At 43.5% G+C, this 18,594-nt stretch overlaps 1 protein-coding gene across 8 annotated transcripts; it reads left to right on the forward strand.

Moving 5' to 3' along the window:
* The first annotated feature begins 38 nt into the window (after positions 1-38).
* STRA8 (stimulated by retinoic acid 8) lies at positions 39-18,308 on the forward strand. Of its 8 annotated transcripts, none has more exons than XM_080972081.1 (10): positions 2,939-3,015; positions 4,286-4,431; positions 5,644-5,841; positions 6,350-6,425; positions 7,570-7,654; positions 8,150-8,308; positions 10,144-10,426; positions 13,848-13,924; positions 15,376-15,487; positions 18,015-18,308. In XM_080972081.1, the coding sequence occupies exons 3-10, from the start codon at positions 5,650-5,652 to the stop codon at positions 18,087-18,089; spliced, it is 1,059 nt and encodes a 352-aa protein (XP_080828207.1). In that variant the 5' UTR covers positions 2,939-3,015; positions 4,286-4,431; positions 5,644-5,649; the 3' UTR covers positions 18,090-18,308. The 8 variants fall into 8 exon arrangements, with proteins under 8 accessions (XP_080828210.1, XP_080828203.1, XP_080828204.1 ...); XM_080972080.1 differs by lacking the exons at positions 2,939-3,015; positions 4,286-4,431 and adding exons at positions 3,041-3,057; positions 3,905-3,985; XM_080972084.1 differs by lacking the exons at positions 2,939-3,015; positions 4,286-4,431 and adding an exon at positions 39-117.
* Positions 18,309-18,594: the final 286 nt, after the last annotated feature.

Consider the following 18,594-nt stretch of genomic DNA (forward strand, 5'->3'; position numbering starts at 1 on the left):
TGTTGGGTTGAAGGCTCGGGCCTGAGCATCAAGGCGGGCGCTTCTCTGCAACCGCGAGTTGGAACCTTCCTTACTGTTAAGGGAAAATGCATCGTTTTAAGCACACCTTTCGAGATTGTAAGGATCCCAGATGCCGCAACAAACTTGCCGACAATCCAGCCGAGGGTTTACCTGCCATTAGCACACATGGTGTTAATACTTCATCCAGACCTGTCAGCAGGCACTCTATGGACTCTAATCATTGTTACTTTATTATTATTATTATTATTATTAGCCAGTTTGCTCTCTCTCTGGGAGAATTTACTTTCCTACCTTGTTGCACGATCCTCTCTTCACGCCCACCGATATATTCCATTGTTATATGAGTATAGCATTCCCCACCCGCCCTCAAGGCCAGAAAAATAACATCAGTCGCACAGGTGCAAGGGGTTTCTAAGTCAGCATCCATGTGTGTCTGAAAACCCAAGTTCACTCCTGGAATTTTAAACTGAAATGACAGCAAAGCAACATCTTAAGACGTCTGTGAAACAGCACGACAGCAGCTGTCATTGCTTTCCTTGTAAAATTGCTACACATTTTCTTGTATGCGTGCATCCTATTGAACGTTAGCGAGGCGTGCTTCGTGGTCACCCATAAATCATATTCATTATTTTTACATTTTAAATTCTATTTGTTTTCTATAGTAAAGCAGCAAGGGAGAATTGTTCTTCCTCAGCATTTATTTCTTTGCTGCCAGGTACGTGCTGCGTGTAGTGTAGCAACTGTTCAAGATGGCCAAAGCAGCTTTGGGGAAAAGGTGGTAGCTTGTATACCCCAAAATACTACTTTGGGGGCATGCATATCTGTGGTATGACAAGGTCAAAGCGCATAAAGCATTTAAAAACCATATTGTCAGGAAAGCATTGTTTAATGTTTGGATAAGATACAAGGATTTATTGGAAAACAAAACCCCAAGGTGGCTGTCACCGATGGAAGCGAAAGCTCTGAAAAGGCTCAATATGGAGGCCAATTGGCTGAAATATTGGGAAATTTTGGAACAAGATGGAGATAGACTGAAACTGCAGAGTTTTGAGAAACTAAAAAATAAAGTGCGAGACTGGCTTCATTATTATCAGATAATGGAGGCATATAATTTGGAGAATAAAATTGGCTTCCAGGTGGAAAAATCAAAATTAGAAACAGAACTGTTAGAACCCAAAACTAAGATTTTGTCAAAGATGTATAACTTGCTGTTGAAATGGAATACTCAGGATGAAACGGTGAAATCTGTTATGATTAAATGGGCACAAGATTTTGGACATAACATTATGTTTGCTGACTGGGAACAGTTGTGGACCACAGGTATGAAGTTTACGGCATGTAATGCTTTAAGAGAGAATATTATGAAAATGATATACAGGTGGTACATGACCCCAGTCAAGCTTGCAAAAATTTATCACTTGCCCGATAACAAATGTTGGAAATGTAAAGAAACTGAAGGTACATTCTTTCACCTTTGGTGGACGTGCCCAAGGATTAAGGCTTTCTGGGAAATGATATATAATGAACTGAAAAAGGTATTTAAATATACCTTCTTGAAGAAACCAGAGGCCTTTCTCCTGGGCATAGTCGGCCAATTGGTGCCAAAGAAGGATAGAACCTTTTTTATGTATGCCACAACAGCAGCAAGAATACTCATTGCAAAGTATTGGAAGACACAAGATCTACCCACTTTGGAAGAATGGCAGATGAAATTGATGGACTATATGGAATTGGCGGAAATGACTGGCAGAATCCGAGACCAGGGAGAAGAGTCGGTGGAAGAAGAGTGGAAGAAATTCAAAGATTATCTACAGAAATATTGTAAAATTAATGAATGTTAGAATGATGTTGGATAGAAATTAAGTGGTTTCCAGCTGTAATGCTTTAAGGGAATATGAAAAAAGGGTTATAAATAGGTAAAAATCTAATGCTATTATTTTTAATAGCATCAAGGATTGGGATAATTAAAGAGGGTAAGGATTTGCTGAACCAACAGATTGAAGTGGAATACAAAAAAGGGAGGTACGAGGAGGTCCGGGAAACAAGCTAAAGGAAAATAAGTAATGGGAAATCTGGGTGTTTTTAACCATTTTTATTTTGTATTTTTGTTATTTTTTTCACTTTTATTGTAATATTTTAAAAAATCTTAATAAATATCTTATAAAAAACAACAAAATACTACTTCGGGGAGCTGGTCAGACCAGGTTGCCCCACTGCAAGCTGGTGTTTGAAAGTCTTCACTCAAGAGGGCGCCTTACAAACTCTTTCTCCGGCATAGTACTGTAATCTGTTTACATGTGGATCCACCACTCGCCTTTTCCCTCCCAAATGCAATTTAAACCCTATCTTGGGTGGACTGGGCGCGAGCTACACGTGTCAGGTGTTTCATCCGCTAGGCACGTGCAGAGGAAGTGACCCGGTTTAAAGGAGACACCCAGCGCCTACAAACGCTTTCTTCCAGCACACACAACATCCGGTCTAAATTGGGTTGCGTTTACACGGAGATACTCAAAGGACGGCCACCTGCCTCATGCCCGTGTGAACGCAGCGCTGCACCAGAAACACAAATGCAGGAGGTACTTAACTATGGGTGTATCAAGAGTAAACAACTTCCGTTCCACGTACAGTACTATATTCTAACCTATACCTATGTTAAGCGACACACGAGTAAATGCTGTTTGCTGCCCGGTACTTTAAAACCCCCTCACTCAGCTTCACCCACTTTCCCAAATCTCCGTCCCCGCTTCGCCTCTTTCCCCTTTTCTGCCGCTCCCCCGTTTTTCTTTCCCGCGTTTTTGTTGCCCTTTTCCAGCCCCGCTACCAGAACGGCCGGCTCGACACCGGAGCTTTCCTATTGGTGGCTTGAGATGCCTCCTGTGCTCTGATTGGCTGTGCGCCTCTCGGCTAGCGCTAGGGCGAGGGGATAGAGCGGGAAGGCGCGCGGAGGGGCGCGTGCTGCGAAAGCTGCGCTGCTGGCTGCTAGCTTGGCGCAAGGTGAGCTGGAGGAGCAGGCGCCGCTTGAAAAGCATCCTTCGCGTGAGGCATCTTCTGCAAAGAGGCGTGCAGCGTCTTCCTCTCGTATCCCAGGGCCGAGTCTGCAAAGGGGCAGAGGGAGGCTGGGGGCATAAAGTGGGGAAGGAGTTGGCTCCCCTAAAGCAGAGCAATGTCTGGGGGGAAAGGCGGTGAAATGTAGTGGAGAAACGGGCGGGGCAGGTAGAGGGATTGTAGATATTTTTCAACAGCAGCGCCGTGGTTGGAGAGACAGCAGATTCCCCAACTCCCCTGAAGTCAGTTGGGAAAGTGGATTTTTAAAAATAATGGAAAGGCTGGTTTGAGACAGCAACGAACTAGTTGAAATTTGCTGTCATTATTCTGTCTGTGTGAACTGCAGCTCTCCAGGGTTTCAGAAAAATTCCCAGTGCCCGCTGGGCAAGGCCAGGAATCCTGGGAGCTTTTGAAGTAAGGCAGGTGGTCTGCTACCACTGAGCTACGGCCTTCCCCAAATCTTAAAAACACTTTTCTTCTAAATACCAGTTTACTCAGATGTAAGTCTGTATTTGAAAAATGTCACAGTGGGTTTAAATGTGCTCTTGAAAATACCAAGTGGGAGGGATCAATCCTGTGGTCACTCAGTGTCAACTGAGTTAACTATATATTGCTGTGGAGTAGAATAAGAAATCCACTGACATAATTAACTGGTGATACCAGACTGCTATGTAAATATCAAGAGCCTTTCCACTCAAGATTTGCAGAACTTGGCAGGAGTCTGCAGCACTGTTTGTTTAATTCAAAATATCAAAAATGAATTATTTGCTTCTGTTGTACAAAATCTCTAAGTGCTGTTTGAAGCACAGTCCTTATTCCTTTCTATATATATTTCCAGAACTAAATATTTTTGGCGGCAAAGGAAGGAATAAGCCATGAGTCACACCTCAGTTACAACTGGTTTTATCCTAGGATCTCAGTAGAATTGGAGGGATGTAATATATGCTCTGTGTTGCAAAAAGGGTCTGTGCAAGCCTCTTGCACTGTTCTTGAATGCAAAATAAATGTGCACCCCAATCCCAAGCATATTTATTTGGAACTATTTAAGTCCCACTGAATCCAGTCACATGTCCAGTCAGACATAAGCATGCAGAATTTCAGCCTTAAAGGATCTGGTAGAGATTTGTCAAGAGGATGTCTGGCTAAAACAGTGGACCTATTACTTGTGGGTAATAGGGTAACTATTTTCTTCCTGACCACAATTCTGTTTCTTCAACAGCAGCTTGACATACATTGTGAAAGCACACAACGGTTTTCTTATCAGTTTACCTCTGGCCCGCCCCTGGTGTTTCCTGAACCAATTTGATGTAGTGGTTAAGAATGCCAGACTAATTACAAATCCCTGTGCAGGCATGTTGCTAACTTGTAAGTGTAATTTACTTCTCTGAAACAGCAGCTAGGTTGGTAAAGCTGTGCTGGCTGAATTTCATCAGGTAGAGTTTTGTGTGACTGCTCTGCAAAAATATTAAAAATTCATGAACATAAAAAATTAGGTATTGCCTCTTCTACTCCCAGACTTGTTGGTTTTCAGTATATGTACAGTGGTACCTCGGGTTACAGACGCTTCAGGTTACAGACTCCACTAATCCAGAAATAGTACCTCGGGTTAAGAACTTTGCTTCAGGATGAGAACAGAAATCGTGCTCTGGCAGCAGGAGGTCCCATTAGCTAAAGTAATACCTCAGATTAAGAACAGTTTCAGGTTAAAAACGGACCTCCAGAACGAATTAAGTTCTTAACCTGAGGTACCACTGTAAAAGATTGTGTTGTTGTCGTTTTCCCCATAGGTGAACTCCACCTGCAGGCTGACATGGTGAAATGCAGACATACAAGTTTGCCACCTTATCTACTGTTTTTAATAACTGGGCTTCTGTGCTGGGAAAAGTGTCATCTGCTAAATTTCTTTGTGTCAGGTTTTTCTCAGAGGACATGAACAGGGCCTAGGAACGCTAATGGATAACAAGGACTCAGAGCTGTCTTTAAGGCTTAACAGAGGCTAGCAAGAGACCATTGGTTTGGTCAACCCAAGTTAAAATGACAGCCTGACCTAGGTCACTTCCAGATTGAGCATTAATCTTCATTTGTTTTTACAGGTTTGCAGGGGGCTATTTATCAAGCATTTGTTCTGATTTGTTGTGGGGAGGTTATACAACATCCCACACTTTCCAGTGCATTTACAATTTCCTTGTCACAAAAGTCCAGTTGTGGGAGGAAAACAGGTTTGTTGCACAAGAGCTCGAAATCATATTTAATTACACAACCTGAATTTGCTGGTTTGAAAATGCTTTGAAATGGGCTGCTTTAAAAATAAAACCCACATTTTGTCTTGAGATGCATTCCTATTTTGGGGTTTACTTCGGATACTCTTTGCACTTCCTATTGTATTTTATTTTTCTGGCTGGGTCTTCATGGATATAGATTACCTACAGTGACTTTCTGATCATTTTAGCACTTAGCAGGCATTAACAAGCTAAGGGGTGCTGGGGCTCATGTTGCTTAAAATCAGTTTGCTTTGTTGCACTCGCCACTGCTGATATTAAGCTGTTTTTTAAGCAGTGGAATGACATTGTCTTACAGCTTTTGATGGAGACATCTGGAAATTGTAGCACCCCATATGCTAGAGTGACTTCTAAGTATCGTACACATCTGCAGGATCCAAAGTCGCAAGGGGGCAAAAGACGGTTGTCTCAGGCACGCAACAGAGCTACCTTGGCAGGACTTTTCAACAACCTACGAGAAACAGTATATTCTCAGCAAGATAACTCCACATCAAAGGTATAGAAATAACTCGGAATCAGCACCTATGGGCCCATCTGCACTATTTTTGAAACACTGTTGTTCCTCTTTAAACAGTCATGGCTTTCCTCAAGGACTCTTGGGAACTAGTTTGTTCCCAGGAGTGCTGTGAATTGTTAGGAGACTCCAGTTCTCCTCATAGAACTACAATTTCTGGGAAGAGAGGTTGACTGTTAAGCCACTCTGAGAATTATAGCTCTTGGAGGAGAATGTTGGCTTCTGAATCCATCTTTTCTTTATGTGTTTTGAGGAATACAACAAAGGGTCGAAACAATATGCATGAAAGGCCATGCATTTCCTGACGTGGTGGATATTTATTTACTGTGCTGTCTTCCTTTGCTTTTCATAATCCATTGTACAGTATTTGAAGTCTTCAAATGGATGTTTAGCCAGCAACAAGAAGACGATCAGAAAAATCTAAGGCATATTAAAATGTTAATCTGCTCAGAACACAGCTAGATTGGGCCTGTTCTCTGTTTTTGTTTAGTGTCAGGTTTTATGCAAGGCTAAGAATTATATCCAGGAGCTGGAGAAAACCTTGGAAAACTTGCTGAAGATGAAAGGTATCGTACCAGCGCCATGAGACCTCGTTTAAATATGAAAAACCTTTTCCCTGACTTTTTCAGTAGGAAAATGTACTAGGCAGACATGACTAAAGAGGTAAACTGTCCCTGCAGATGGCTGAGGTTCTTGTTCCTTCTGACATACCATCCTGAGACTGGTTCTTCTTACAAACAGTAGGTGAGGTGGTAAACCTATGTCTTCAGCTAGGGATGTTGGAGAATTCTAATGGAAACAGAAGCAGAAATTGCCACCGTTTGTGCTTTTGTCCCAAAGTGCAGAACAGAAATCAATCCAGCAATTACAATTGGTATTCACTTCTTTTTAGTCTGCAACTGATACCTAATTAATGACCTAATTTTAAACATTGTTCTGACTTTTCCTTTACATTGAAATGAATGGCCTAGGAAGGATTCCATCATTAATTATTTCATGCCAGGGTCTCATTCTAGCTCACACCTCCTGCCCACTGAAATTTATGATGGGGGAGGAGTTTGCACTCAAAGATGAACTGTGTGATTAAGTCATATGTATTCTGTCCCTCAGTGTGTATCAGTAAATACAGAAGGCATGCTAGATTTGGACTGGAGAGACCTCAATTTTAATCTTTGCTCAGGCTACAAATTATCCTTTGGTGATGTCACTTTTTCCCCAGGCTATCTTGCCTCTTCCTTTCCCCCCATCTGACCCACTGTTGTCTACTCTGACTGGCAGTGGCTTTCCGGAGGCTTGGGCAGAGTTCCTTTCTCATCCCCTGCGCTACCTGATCCTTTCATGCTGGGGATTGAGCCTTCTGCATGGCCCCTTCCAAAATAAAGTTGCGGGATTTTTCTGTGATCCCTCATGGGCCCTGTCTTCTCTGGCTTGCTAACTTGATTGTATTTCCTTCTGGAATTTACAGTTCTAGTGCTTATTTCGTTTTACTCTGCTTTCCCCTTGGTTTTTACATTGTGATATATAGTGTGTTTTTTTATTGTAAGGTGTTTTGAGCATAAAAAAAGGATGAGGATTTAAAATATATATACCAGTATCTTGTTGGTAGCTTATGAAGCCATTTACCCCCATCATTTCCTTGAAATGGGCCTGGTGTGAGAGAGCTTCAAAATGTGCCACTTTGTTGATGGGTGCTCATTCTTCTGGCAACAGAGGTTTTAAATCTGGAGGATGGCCATCCATCGAGCTTGGAGGAAGTAAAGGAAGAATATGTCAAAATGTACTTCAACAATCACAGGTAAGTCACCAAAAAATATAGATGTACTGAATTTGTCCCCTTTAAGCAACTCAGAAAACTTTTTTGCAAGCTTCAGGAGGATAAACTGCTTCTGCCTTGTGAGTTGTGTATGTACACACAGTTTCAGGCTATAGAAACAAACAAGAAGCAAAATTATTGCAGAGCAGGCTGAGTCAACCCTTAAAAGCAACTCATTTTGTAGCATCTTATCAGTCCCAGACCTAAACTCCTCTTACATTTGCTTCTCTCTGCCAATGTAGTCCTTTTCTTAACATGATTTGGATAGCCTGGCAAGTTATTTGGAAAAAAAGTACCTGCTCATAATAAAAGCTTTTGTCTAATTAAGTTTTACTCAGAGCAGACCTATTGAAGTTAACAAACTAAAATTGGCTAGGGTAATTCATTTCAGTGGGTCCACTGTGACTGGATAAAATCCACAGCCAGTCAATCTCTCATCCCCTAAATATTTTCTAGCTTTCCTTTTCTTGCTTCTAGTGCTGCTGCATCCCCTCCTTCAAATTCTGCGAGTCAGAGTGGCGCTACTGTCTGGTACGTGATTCAGGAACACGAAAAGACCTCGGTAGGGGAGGATGTGACTCTGAGGCTGACGCAGTCGCCAGCTGCCTCTTCTCCTGACCTTATGGAGTTTGAGCGGTATGTGAAGCTTTTCCATTGTTTCTCCCTTTGGAACAACCCACCGGCTAACGTTACAGAGGACGGAATTTTCTGAGTCCTTGCCTGATACAAGAAAGACACCAATAGCTGCAGGATAGGGTGATTGCTGTGGGTCTGACTTCTCTCTTCATAGGACTCCCTAACGAGAGAAACTGTACCCTGTGGAAATTCTGCTGGAGTGATTGGTTACCTTTGTATAGGGGGAATTATTGGGTTGTCTTTGTTTTTATTATGTATTTTGCATTTTTTATATTGTCATTGTTATATTTTATGTTGTTAGCCACCCTGAGATCTATAGGTATAGGGCGGTATACAAATTTAATTAATAATAATGGTAATAATATAGTCCCTGACACTTTTGCTCTGCCATACGTAACATAGGAAGGCCACAGGAAAGCAGCTCCATTTGTCACTAAGCTTTGCAGCTTTTAGAAAATTCTTTTCCCCTGTGAAGAGAGGAAATGTTTGCTCACATCTGTCATAGTCAACAGAATAGCTTAAATGGCTTGAGCACTGTAGAACACACCCACCAACCCATATAGATATAGATATAGATATAGGTATATATTCATCCCATACAAGCTTGGGATAATGTTTTGTTGATACAAATGACAAGCTAAGACCTAGCTTGATGCACATTTGTGATGACTTATCTTCTATTGCTGCTTTTTTAAGTATTATATGCCCACCACATAACATAATGTTATAATTCTGCACTATAATTCTGCAATTCTCTTTTGAGGGTCAGGCTGAAATAGAGGTATCAGTCCAGCTTGGCCAGCAGGTGGCGCAAGCCTGCTTCTCTCATACACTTTATTGCTGCCTTTTCTAAGTAACAGATACTGAGTTCTTTGACTGTCCGCAAAAGTTCTAGCCAGCAAAATAAGTACTTAACTCCTCACAAAACCTATACAACTCCTTTTGTGGTTTCTGCTCCCTCCCTCCCCACCTTCAGTGATACTCCTTAGGGCAAGTCTGACCAGGTCTGCCACGACAACAGTGAATAACTGGCTGTTGCTGTGCAATAATAGGGCAAGCACGTGTGTCCTCTTTACGTCACTGATTCTCCTCCAGTAATTGGTTCTTTTATCAGATGTGGCACAGTTGTGACCTTAGTGGTTGGATAGCTCAGCTGGTAGAGCATGAGAAACTTAATCTGTGGGTCATGAGTTCGAGCCCCACGTTGTGTGAAAGATTCCTGCATTCCTGGGGTTTGGACTAGATGACCCTCGGGGTCCCTTCCAACTATGGGTCTATGTACTATGGCTAGATAGTTGGGCAACACAAGAAATCAACTCATTCTCTCCCCCCCATCCACCCACCTACCCTAAATCATAATTTAGGGAAACTTCCAGTGAGTTAACAAGCATAATAGACTACTGAATAGGATGACATGTTTAACACAGCTGAAAACAAGACCATATATGTTCAGTCACCAGGAGAAATGCAGGGTGATTCCCTGGCTTGATACTTTGGTGTACAAAGAGAAGGGCCCATTGCTCTGTTGGTGGTTCACTTGTGCATGCAGAACGTCTGTCCCAGGCTCAGACCTTGGTTAACTCCATTTAAAAGAAGAAGAAAAGGGTTCAGGTAGCAGGAAAGAGCACTCTCTGCTTGATCCTCCTGGAAATCTATTAACCGTTAGAACAGACAATAATCTGATCTGGGACGAGGCAGCTTCCTAAACTGTGCCACCTTCTTATGGCTGCTACTGAATATATGAGTCACAAAAGGGACCAGCCAGTTGGTCTCTGCGCTATTGGATGCTATCCAGACCACATTCTGAAAGCTGTCTCCTTTCCTCTCTTATCTAGATACTTACATTTTTACAAACAGACAGTAGACCTGCTGGTAGATAATGGGGTTGTGAGCCCCGAAGACGTTACTCTTCCTGTGGTGTCCACAGCCGTTTCCCACCTGTGGCAGGGCCTCCCTGAAGAGAGGAGGGACGGTGTCCTGCAGTACTGTAATCAGAGGCAGAATTTCATCACTGAGGTCAAGATGGCTTCCCAAGAGCCTCCTTGTACTGAGGGCAGTGTGAGGGACAGCGGAGCTAGTCAGGAAGCCAGCGGTTCGCTAGTGTCCACACCAGAGGAGGTGAGAAAGAATCACTCTTAAGGTAGGATTCAAGCTTCAGAGTTCTAACCAGGACCGGCTCTAAGGTTGAAGTTGGCCCCGGGCAAAGCACCTTTTGGTAGGCCCCATCCTCCACCTGTAGCCTCTGCAAGAAGCAGGGCCTCCCTCTGAGAGCAGGTAGTAGTGCCTTAAGCAGTGTTCTCTAAAAAAGGCAGGCAGCTGATCCAACTGACTGTTTTATTTCTCTGCGTGGGATTTATAGCCAGTTTTGTACCATAATGTCCCAGGGCATTGCTTATCAATGAAACAACAATCACACCAGGTCTGCCTTACCCATAGGGGTGCCAGGGCGCCAGTTTCTGGAGGGTGAGAGTCCGGGGAACACCGAATGAGTGAGTGAGGGTGCGTGCACTGCTCCCGCTGAGCATCAGCTCGTTTTTTCCCCTTTTAGCCTGCAGGCGCCGAATTCTGCGGGGGGGCCAGAAGGCTAAAAGGGGAAAAACTGAGCCAATGCTTGGCGGGAGTGGCACAACGCGCACTCGGTGCAGGTCTGCGCGCTTGGTGTGCTGCCTGCTGTGGCCACTGTGGCACGAAGCGAGTGGCCAGCTGAGCCAGGAGGTGCCGCGTCCAGCCCTAAAAAAAGGTCAACAACTCTGGGAAAGGCGGGGGCGCCAGAGGGATCTTTGCACCATGGTGCCGGATATGCTTAAGACGGCCCTGAATCACACAATACATAAGTAAATAGTCAATAAAATAAACAGTGTCAAAACAGTACCAAAGCAGGCAATAAACAATTTCAGGCGAATGGCTTGTTAAAATCCTCAACCCACTCCCAAATGCTGGAGCACAGTGCCTCCAAAGAAGGATCAGTCTAGCAAATCACTTTCGGTGTTTTACTGACACCTTTTTTATTGTTCTCTTTTGTTGCTTTTTTCATTCTATGTATCGTCCTGCTATGACAGGCAGTTTTACAAATAATAAATAAATGAATACATTGTGGTAAATTAAAACTATGGCTTGACTGGGGTGCTCAATGCTACAGGGAGCGTTTGACTTGGATTAATAAATAAATAAATCTGATGAAACAGAAATCCGGGAGGACAGGCATCAGCAGTGGGCCCTGATGGGGTGTCAAGAGATTCTAGGTTCTGACACTTGCCCTGGCTCCTAATCTTCAAGAATGCTGGCACACACCCCAAAAGTGTAGGGCAGGTGTAATGACCTATTTTAAAATCACTAGGATAAATTATAAACTCAGAAGGCAGGGCAGGTCCTGAGAATAAATGGCAGGAGTCATTAGACGGGTGAGGAAAAATTACAGGTAAGGCAGCACCTGTTTCCAACAAAAGCTGTAAACCTGAGGTTCTCAGCTAAAGTGGCCATCTTGAAATGAAGGAAGAAAAATGTTTGAGCCCCTCCAGACATAAACAGCACAGTGACTGGGCAGGCAGGCAAAACTCACTCATGGAGAAGGGTAAAGAGGTCAGCAATCAAAGCAAGCAGTAGCATCAGCCCCATGTAATTTGAATGGGTGGGTGGGTTTACATATAGAAATTTTATGAAATAAATGAATAAAATAACAATGTATAACAATCAACAAGAGACCCATGTATTAGGAAAAATACAAAAGATTGCAGAATTAAATCTTGACAAGGTTGAGCTGCCAATATGAATAATTAAGGTTAATATTTATATCAGGGGTCGGCAATGTGTAGCCCATGGGCCAGATGTGGCCCACAAAGACCGTTTTACCAGCCCACAAGCCGCCCCTGAACTGAACCGCCCACTCGGTGAGTCCCCCGTGCACTGTGCTAAACCGATGCAGTGCGGGAACTCGCCAAGTGGTGCCCATAATTGCGTCTGCGCGTGTCTAGACTCCAAAAATCGCTTCTGTGCAGGCGTGATTTCCGGCATCACGCTGCGCCAGTCCAGCCCACGGACGATCTCTGTGGGAGTGATCCGGCCCATGGCCGGTAAACCTTGCCAACCCCTGATTTATATGAATGAAATGAATACCTTATGTGTGTGTGTGTGTGTGTGTGTGTGTATCTCTATGCTTCCATACAGTAAATGTACAAATTCCGTGCAAAGGTACAGTTCATGAGACTTTGTGATGTTACTAGCCAATCTACCAATCATATTCCTCATACTTTATCTATTGGCATGATTTCAACCATCACGGCTAACCAACTAGTCTAATCAAGCAGCAAAACTTCGTGTACCGCCACTTAATCAGTTCTGCTGAGGCAATATCATTGCTTTGCAAAGTCTCCCTTCATAATAAAGAGAATAACCATACCCTGTGGGAGTTCTCCATGCAGTGTTGCTACTGAAAGTGTAAAAGCACATCTCAGGTTGAGACAGTGGCTTGGTTGATCCGTTATGCTAAGCCAAACCATGGCTTAGTAGAAACAGGAATGTGCAGCCTCCCAAGGAAGAGATTAGCTGTTTTGCTCTTCCCCCAATGTTTTGCTGTGCTAGGCTTAGCTAAGGTAAAAGGTTAGCTTAGTGTGTCATCCAAACCTGGGATTGTGACTGAGGAAAGGTGGAATATAAATGTTTTAAATAAATAAGTAGGAGAGAGAGACCTATGTTATGTTAGCGTCTGAGACATTAGTTGTTGTGATTAACTCAAGATTCCTTGAGCCATGAAGAAGGCCAGGGATGAGGAACCTGCGGCCCTTCAGAGGTTCCTGGACTCCCACTTCTCATCACCCCTAGTCAGTGTTCAGGAATGATGGGAGTTGGAGTCCGTCAACATCTGGAGGGCCACAGGTTCCCCATCCCTCCTCGCCTTCACACTTGAGGAATCTTGGTTACAACTAGGCTAAAACAGAAACATAAAACACAGATACAATTCACATGCTGCAGATACATTCACTGTGTTATAGAAAGGTGGTTTAAACCCAGTTACGTGCACACAACCGAGTTGGATCTGGAATTCAGATGATGCAGTTTAGCACAATGCTAGAAAAGGATGGAGCTACCAGCACAATCCCTAGCTTTCACTGAAGCTGTTGTGAATAACTGACCCAGATTCAAGGGTTACAGAGAATTAAAAAGTGACGCTCACAGTGAAACTAGCTGGCTTCTGTCCCACACTTTTTATTAATTATGGCCAACTCTTATAAAACCAGGAAACAAAACACGACCTACCCTAATAATAGCCTGTGTTTTTTAAGAGATAAAAACTAGATTTTTAAAGAGATGATTGACACTAAAAGCTTTATTGCTCATGAGTTCCAAGTTCCTTCCTTCCATGTTTGTCCATCTGCATTCCTTTGTCATGCAGGATTGCGAGGTGTGTGTTTTTGTTAGATATAGTGCTTCGCAGAATACCTTCCTATGTTGTTGTTGTGAGTGGCATAGTGTTCAAAGAAGACACTAACACCATATCTAGCTGAGAGCTAGTATCCAAAATGCCATCTCTCTCTTTTTTTAGATCCTCTTTGAAGATGCATTCGATGTGGCAACTAGCTTCCTGGATAGAAATGAAACCCAAGAAATGTCCAGCCAAAGGTAATAGGCTCAGTTCTGTGGACTGCCAAGATCATGGGTCGGCAAACTAAGGCCCGGGGGGCGGATCCGGCCCAGTTGCCTTCTGGATCCAGCCCAGGAATTGCTGCGTGAATTGGTGTGGGTATTCTGATTGTTCAGGCTGTGCCATTACCCCCCCCACACACACACACCGCCGCGGCTCCTCCTCCCTCCCTCCTCCTGGTTCATCCCTGCCCTGCCTAGAGGAGGAAGGGGATGGGCTTTGTTGAGCCGCAGTTGGCTGAGCTCCATTTTAAGCAGCCCCTCTCCAGAGCCAGCCCTTTCACGCCGCCCATCATCCCGCCTCCACCAGCTCCTGCCGCTTGCAAGTCACAGGTAAGCAGCCACTGGGGCTCGTCTGGTGCTGTGGAGAAGGGAGGGTAGAGTCGGGGTGTTCCCAAAATATAGTCCGGCCCCCCACAAGGTCTGAGGGACAGTGGACTGGCCCCCTGCGAAAAAAGTTTGCTGACCCCTGGCCAAGATCATAGCATAAATCACTATTTCACTCCACGACCACCACCTCTCCTTAACAATGCTTTGTAGGTTGGTGGAAAACCTTCCTTTTTAAAGGCGGCTCTGGATTATAAATGGTTGTTTTATTGAAATGGTTAGTAGCTGTCTCTGTATATCATCCTATTGCTTGCTGTATTCTGGGATGTCTTTTCTCTTTGGCTGCTGTTTTAGTGTTATTTTTAAGTGATGTTTTAAAAATGCTAGCTCATGGCTTTATTTCTGTTGTTAGCTGCCAACCTCTAGTAGGGAAACGCACAATACAAATGTTTTAAATGAATGAATGAATGGTTGGGCGAGAGAGAGAACCCTGTTTTGTTAGCGCCTGAAGCATTAGTTGGTGTGACTGGCCAATTTATTCATTAGTTAGAAACTGAAACATTTCCTGATCATCCATTGTGTAAATATATAGTTAGCTCTGCTGCTAATGATTATGTATGGATGTGGATTGTGTTAGTAAGGTAGACTCCCTTTAATTGGCATGACAGCAGAAACACAAGGTAGGTTTCTGTAGGTTATACTTCCCACTATGACACCTAACGGGACGTGGGTGGCGCTCTGGGTTAAACCACTGAGCCTAGGACTTGCCAATCAGGTCCCTGCTCCTGCCAACTAGCAGTATGAAAGCACGTCAAAGTGCAAGTAGATAAATAGGTACCACTCTAGAAGCAGCTTAGTCATGCTGGCCAAATGACCCGGAAGCTGTAAAGCCAGTAAAGCGATATGAGCGCCACAACCCCAGAGTCAGCCACAACTGGACCTAATGGTCAGGGGTCCCTTTGCCTTTACTTATGACACCTAACAGTTGGTGATCATCAAATTCAGTGTCCATATTGAAAGGGAACCATTGATTTTTCTTAATTTTCCCTTTCCTTCTCCAGGGTAGATAGAGGTCTCACTATAATCTCTTCTTCTGTTTGTAGCTCAGCATTCACAGGCTGTACTTCAGAAAGCCAAGAGGATTACCATCACCTCTACCTGCAGATCATCAGCTTCTTGAAGAGCCTGTTTTTTGCTAACACACAACCATCCCAGGTAGGACTTTGCAAAGTGCTTGTTATAAGGCTGCCCACCCCACCTCCACACCCCAAATATAAACTTGCAGGTAATGTTAGGACCGCCCGTTGTGTTCACTGCAAGTAGGTTAAATTAATGCACCGTTTGAAGGCCTTTTTCAGAATGTCTTGCATATATTTCAAAGCTAATTGGGTGCAACAGCAATTTTCACTTCACATTTGCCTGTTTGTCTTTCAGGCAGTCTTTCAATTGAAACATGAGGGTATACCTAACTGCTCTTGGCGATTCAGGTCGTGGGTAAACAGGGATTTCACTGGGGCAGGTGCCCTATTACAGAACTACTATCCCCAGGGTGCAGCATTTGCCTGTAGTGTGCTTGTTGTTGTGGAAGTCCAAACTGTCTGTGTTTGATACATCGATAGCAGACTCATATAATCTGGATGTAGATCTTCTATACAGTATAGCCCTAACAGCAGCATCTATGCACAAGAGAGTTCATTTAAGACTGAGCCTGCTGATGAAGGAAAACAGAAAAGGGGGAAGGGAGAATAGAACAGAGAATCCTGAAGAGGAGCACCACTGGCTGGTACTCTAAGCAGTTGCACTGTATACACTATAACATTTTGTGTCCTTGCTGTGAATCCTTCTTTTCTATCTGGCTTAATGCAGCAGGAACCAAAGAGGAGGCAGAAGCCAGAAGCCAGCACCAGCTTTGCAAGGATTCTTCCAAGTGCCCCAGGGAGAAGCAGCAGCTTGGGGGTACAGGAAGTAGTGGGACAGACTATTCATAAGGCTGAGAAGGAAAGAGAAAAGAAGCTGTGAGCAGCAAATGCCCTGTGCAGTGAGATTAATGATTATGGGTCTCTAGCTGTTTTTGGACTACAACTCCCATCACCCATAGCTAGCAGGACCAGCGGTTGGGGATGATGGGATTTATAGTCCAAAAACAGCTGGAGTCCCAAGTTTGAAAAGCCCTGGATTAGAGCATAGAAGCAGTACAGATGGATGATAAAAGCCATTTCCTCTGGACAGGAGATCCTGGGAGCTGTAGTTTTGTAAAGGGGGCCTGGGTATCCTGAGTAAATCTCACCAGACTAAAATTATGTGACTCATCTGCAGGCTGATGATGACTAAGACTGTCCATCCCAGTCCAACTCATTCATAACAGTAGAAGAGAGATAACTGCAAAGTTTAATTGGGCAGGAATAGCAGGTTTCTAGTTGAGAGATGATGGGCTGAACAGGAAGAAGTAGGAGGACTTGTTTACTTTTTTTTTAAAAGAAACAGTGGCGCCCAGTTTCTTTTTTACATAACTGCAGGAGAATACGCATCAATGAAGAGAAATGTGCAGCTAGGATAACTGGTTTCAGCCACAGCTTTTGTCCTTGCTTAACGCCATATCCATTAAATGCTTCACGTTATCCCTAGAGACCAGGATGAGGTGTCAACACAAAGTTCTTCAGGGCTGGGCACATGCATTAAAGTCTGTGACACTATTATCTCTGAGCAATATAAGAAGGGCTGCTTGTAATGATACTGCGTGTATCCTATATTTACAACAGCAACAAATCACACAGTTTTCCATCAGTGTGGAGCAGGTAGAGAAGGCCCAACTGCAATGATCTAAAGACTTAGAACCACTTTTTGTTTTTAAGAAAGTGGCTGGAACTCTAGAATGTTGAAAGGTGGCTGTCATGATGTGGCACAGTGATGAAACTTTACAGAACTATGAATCGTAGAGGGAGAGCAAACAGAGTAAAAAATACTCGTTCTCAAAATACTAGAACTTGGGGCCATTCACCAAAATTGCTTTAGCACCCATTGCTTAGGCATTCCATGTCTGGAGTTAGTATGGTTCAGATTAACCAGGTTTGGCTATTTCTGTTGTACTTTGCTGGGTTAAATGGACATTTGCTCTTATCCTTCAAGGCAGTTTGAACTGCATCCATTTTCTTCCTTTCTGTTTTTGTGGCACCCTTTCCACTTTTGAAAGGAAAAGGTATTGTTCCGTTTAAAGCAAGAAATGGCTAGCAGAGCTCTTGTTCTTTCTCCGTGTGTGCATGCCCAGCTAACTTAACTCGGCTAACATTTGCTTCACCTCCCCAAAGCTGCCATGTGTGGGTTGGGTAGAAGTGAAGTAATGACAGGTGTGCCCATCAAAATCAACAATTATAAACATTTTGCTGAGTGGCAGACTTTGAGCTGCTTCATCCAACGAATCAGCTTGTCCCAGAGCTCACTTTTTAAATTAAATAACGGGAACATTTAAACTTCATTGGTATGTGGGAAGGGGGAACCCCGCCGGAAGTGAGTAACTAGATTTTGCTAGGATAGGGATGGGAGATCTGCAGACCTTCCAATGTTATTGGACACCCAGCTTCCATCAGCTTGTCAGGGCTGGATGAGGATTGGAGCCTGACCACCTCTGGAGGGCCCCAAGCCAGCTACCCCTGTTCTAGAGAAAGAATATTTATTTACCTGTTTTGCTAATGCCATTCACTGCTAATAAGAACTTTATCCCTCTCCCCCTGCATATGTTTGACAGGAAGAGGTTCTCCAGCTGGATTATGAGACAGTGATGCTGAGATGCACAGAGACATTTGATGACGAAGATTTGTAAATTAAGATGGTTCTATTAAGCATGTGGGGGGTGGGGTCCTAATTGTTACTTAATGACACCCCTCAGCCTATGCCACCATGAGAAGAGATGCTGCTTCAATTTCTTGGTGTTCATCATGTTTAAACGAGTTCTGTTTGTTTATACTACATAATTCTTCATCAGTTAAATTATTTGTACTTTTTACATGTATTGCAGTTTGATATTTATAAAGTTAAAATTTTTAAAAAAGAAGTACGTCTGAAATTTGGTGCTGAGAAGTGCAAAACAAGACAGGTTGGGAAGAAGTAGCCATCATTTCTACTCATAGCATATAGGGTGATGGAACAACTCCCCCCTGGAGAAAGGTTGCAGCATTTGGGACTTTTTAGTTTAGAGAAAAAGTGAGTAACAGGTAGCATGACAGAAGTTGGTAAGATTGTGGGTGGCATGGAGAAAATGGCTAGAGAAAAGTTTTTCTCCTTGAAACACTGGAACTTGGGGACATCCAATATTGGAAGATTCAGGA

Source organism: Podarcis pityusensis, assembly GCF_964106645.2.
Source record: "Podarcis pityusensis genome assembly, chromosome: 10".
Classification (NCBI taxonomy): domain Eukaryota; kingdom Metazoa; phylum Chordata; class Lepidosauria; order Squamata; family Lacertidae; genus Podarcis; species Podarcis pityusensis.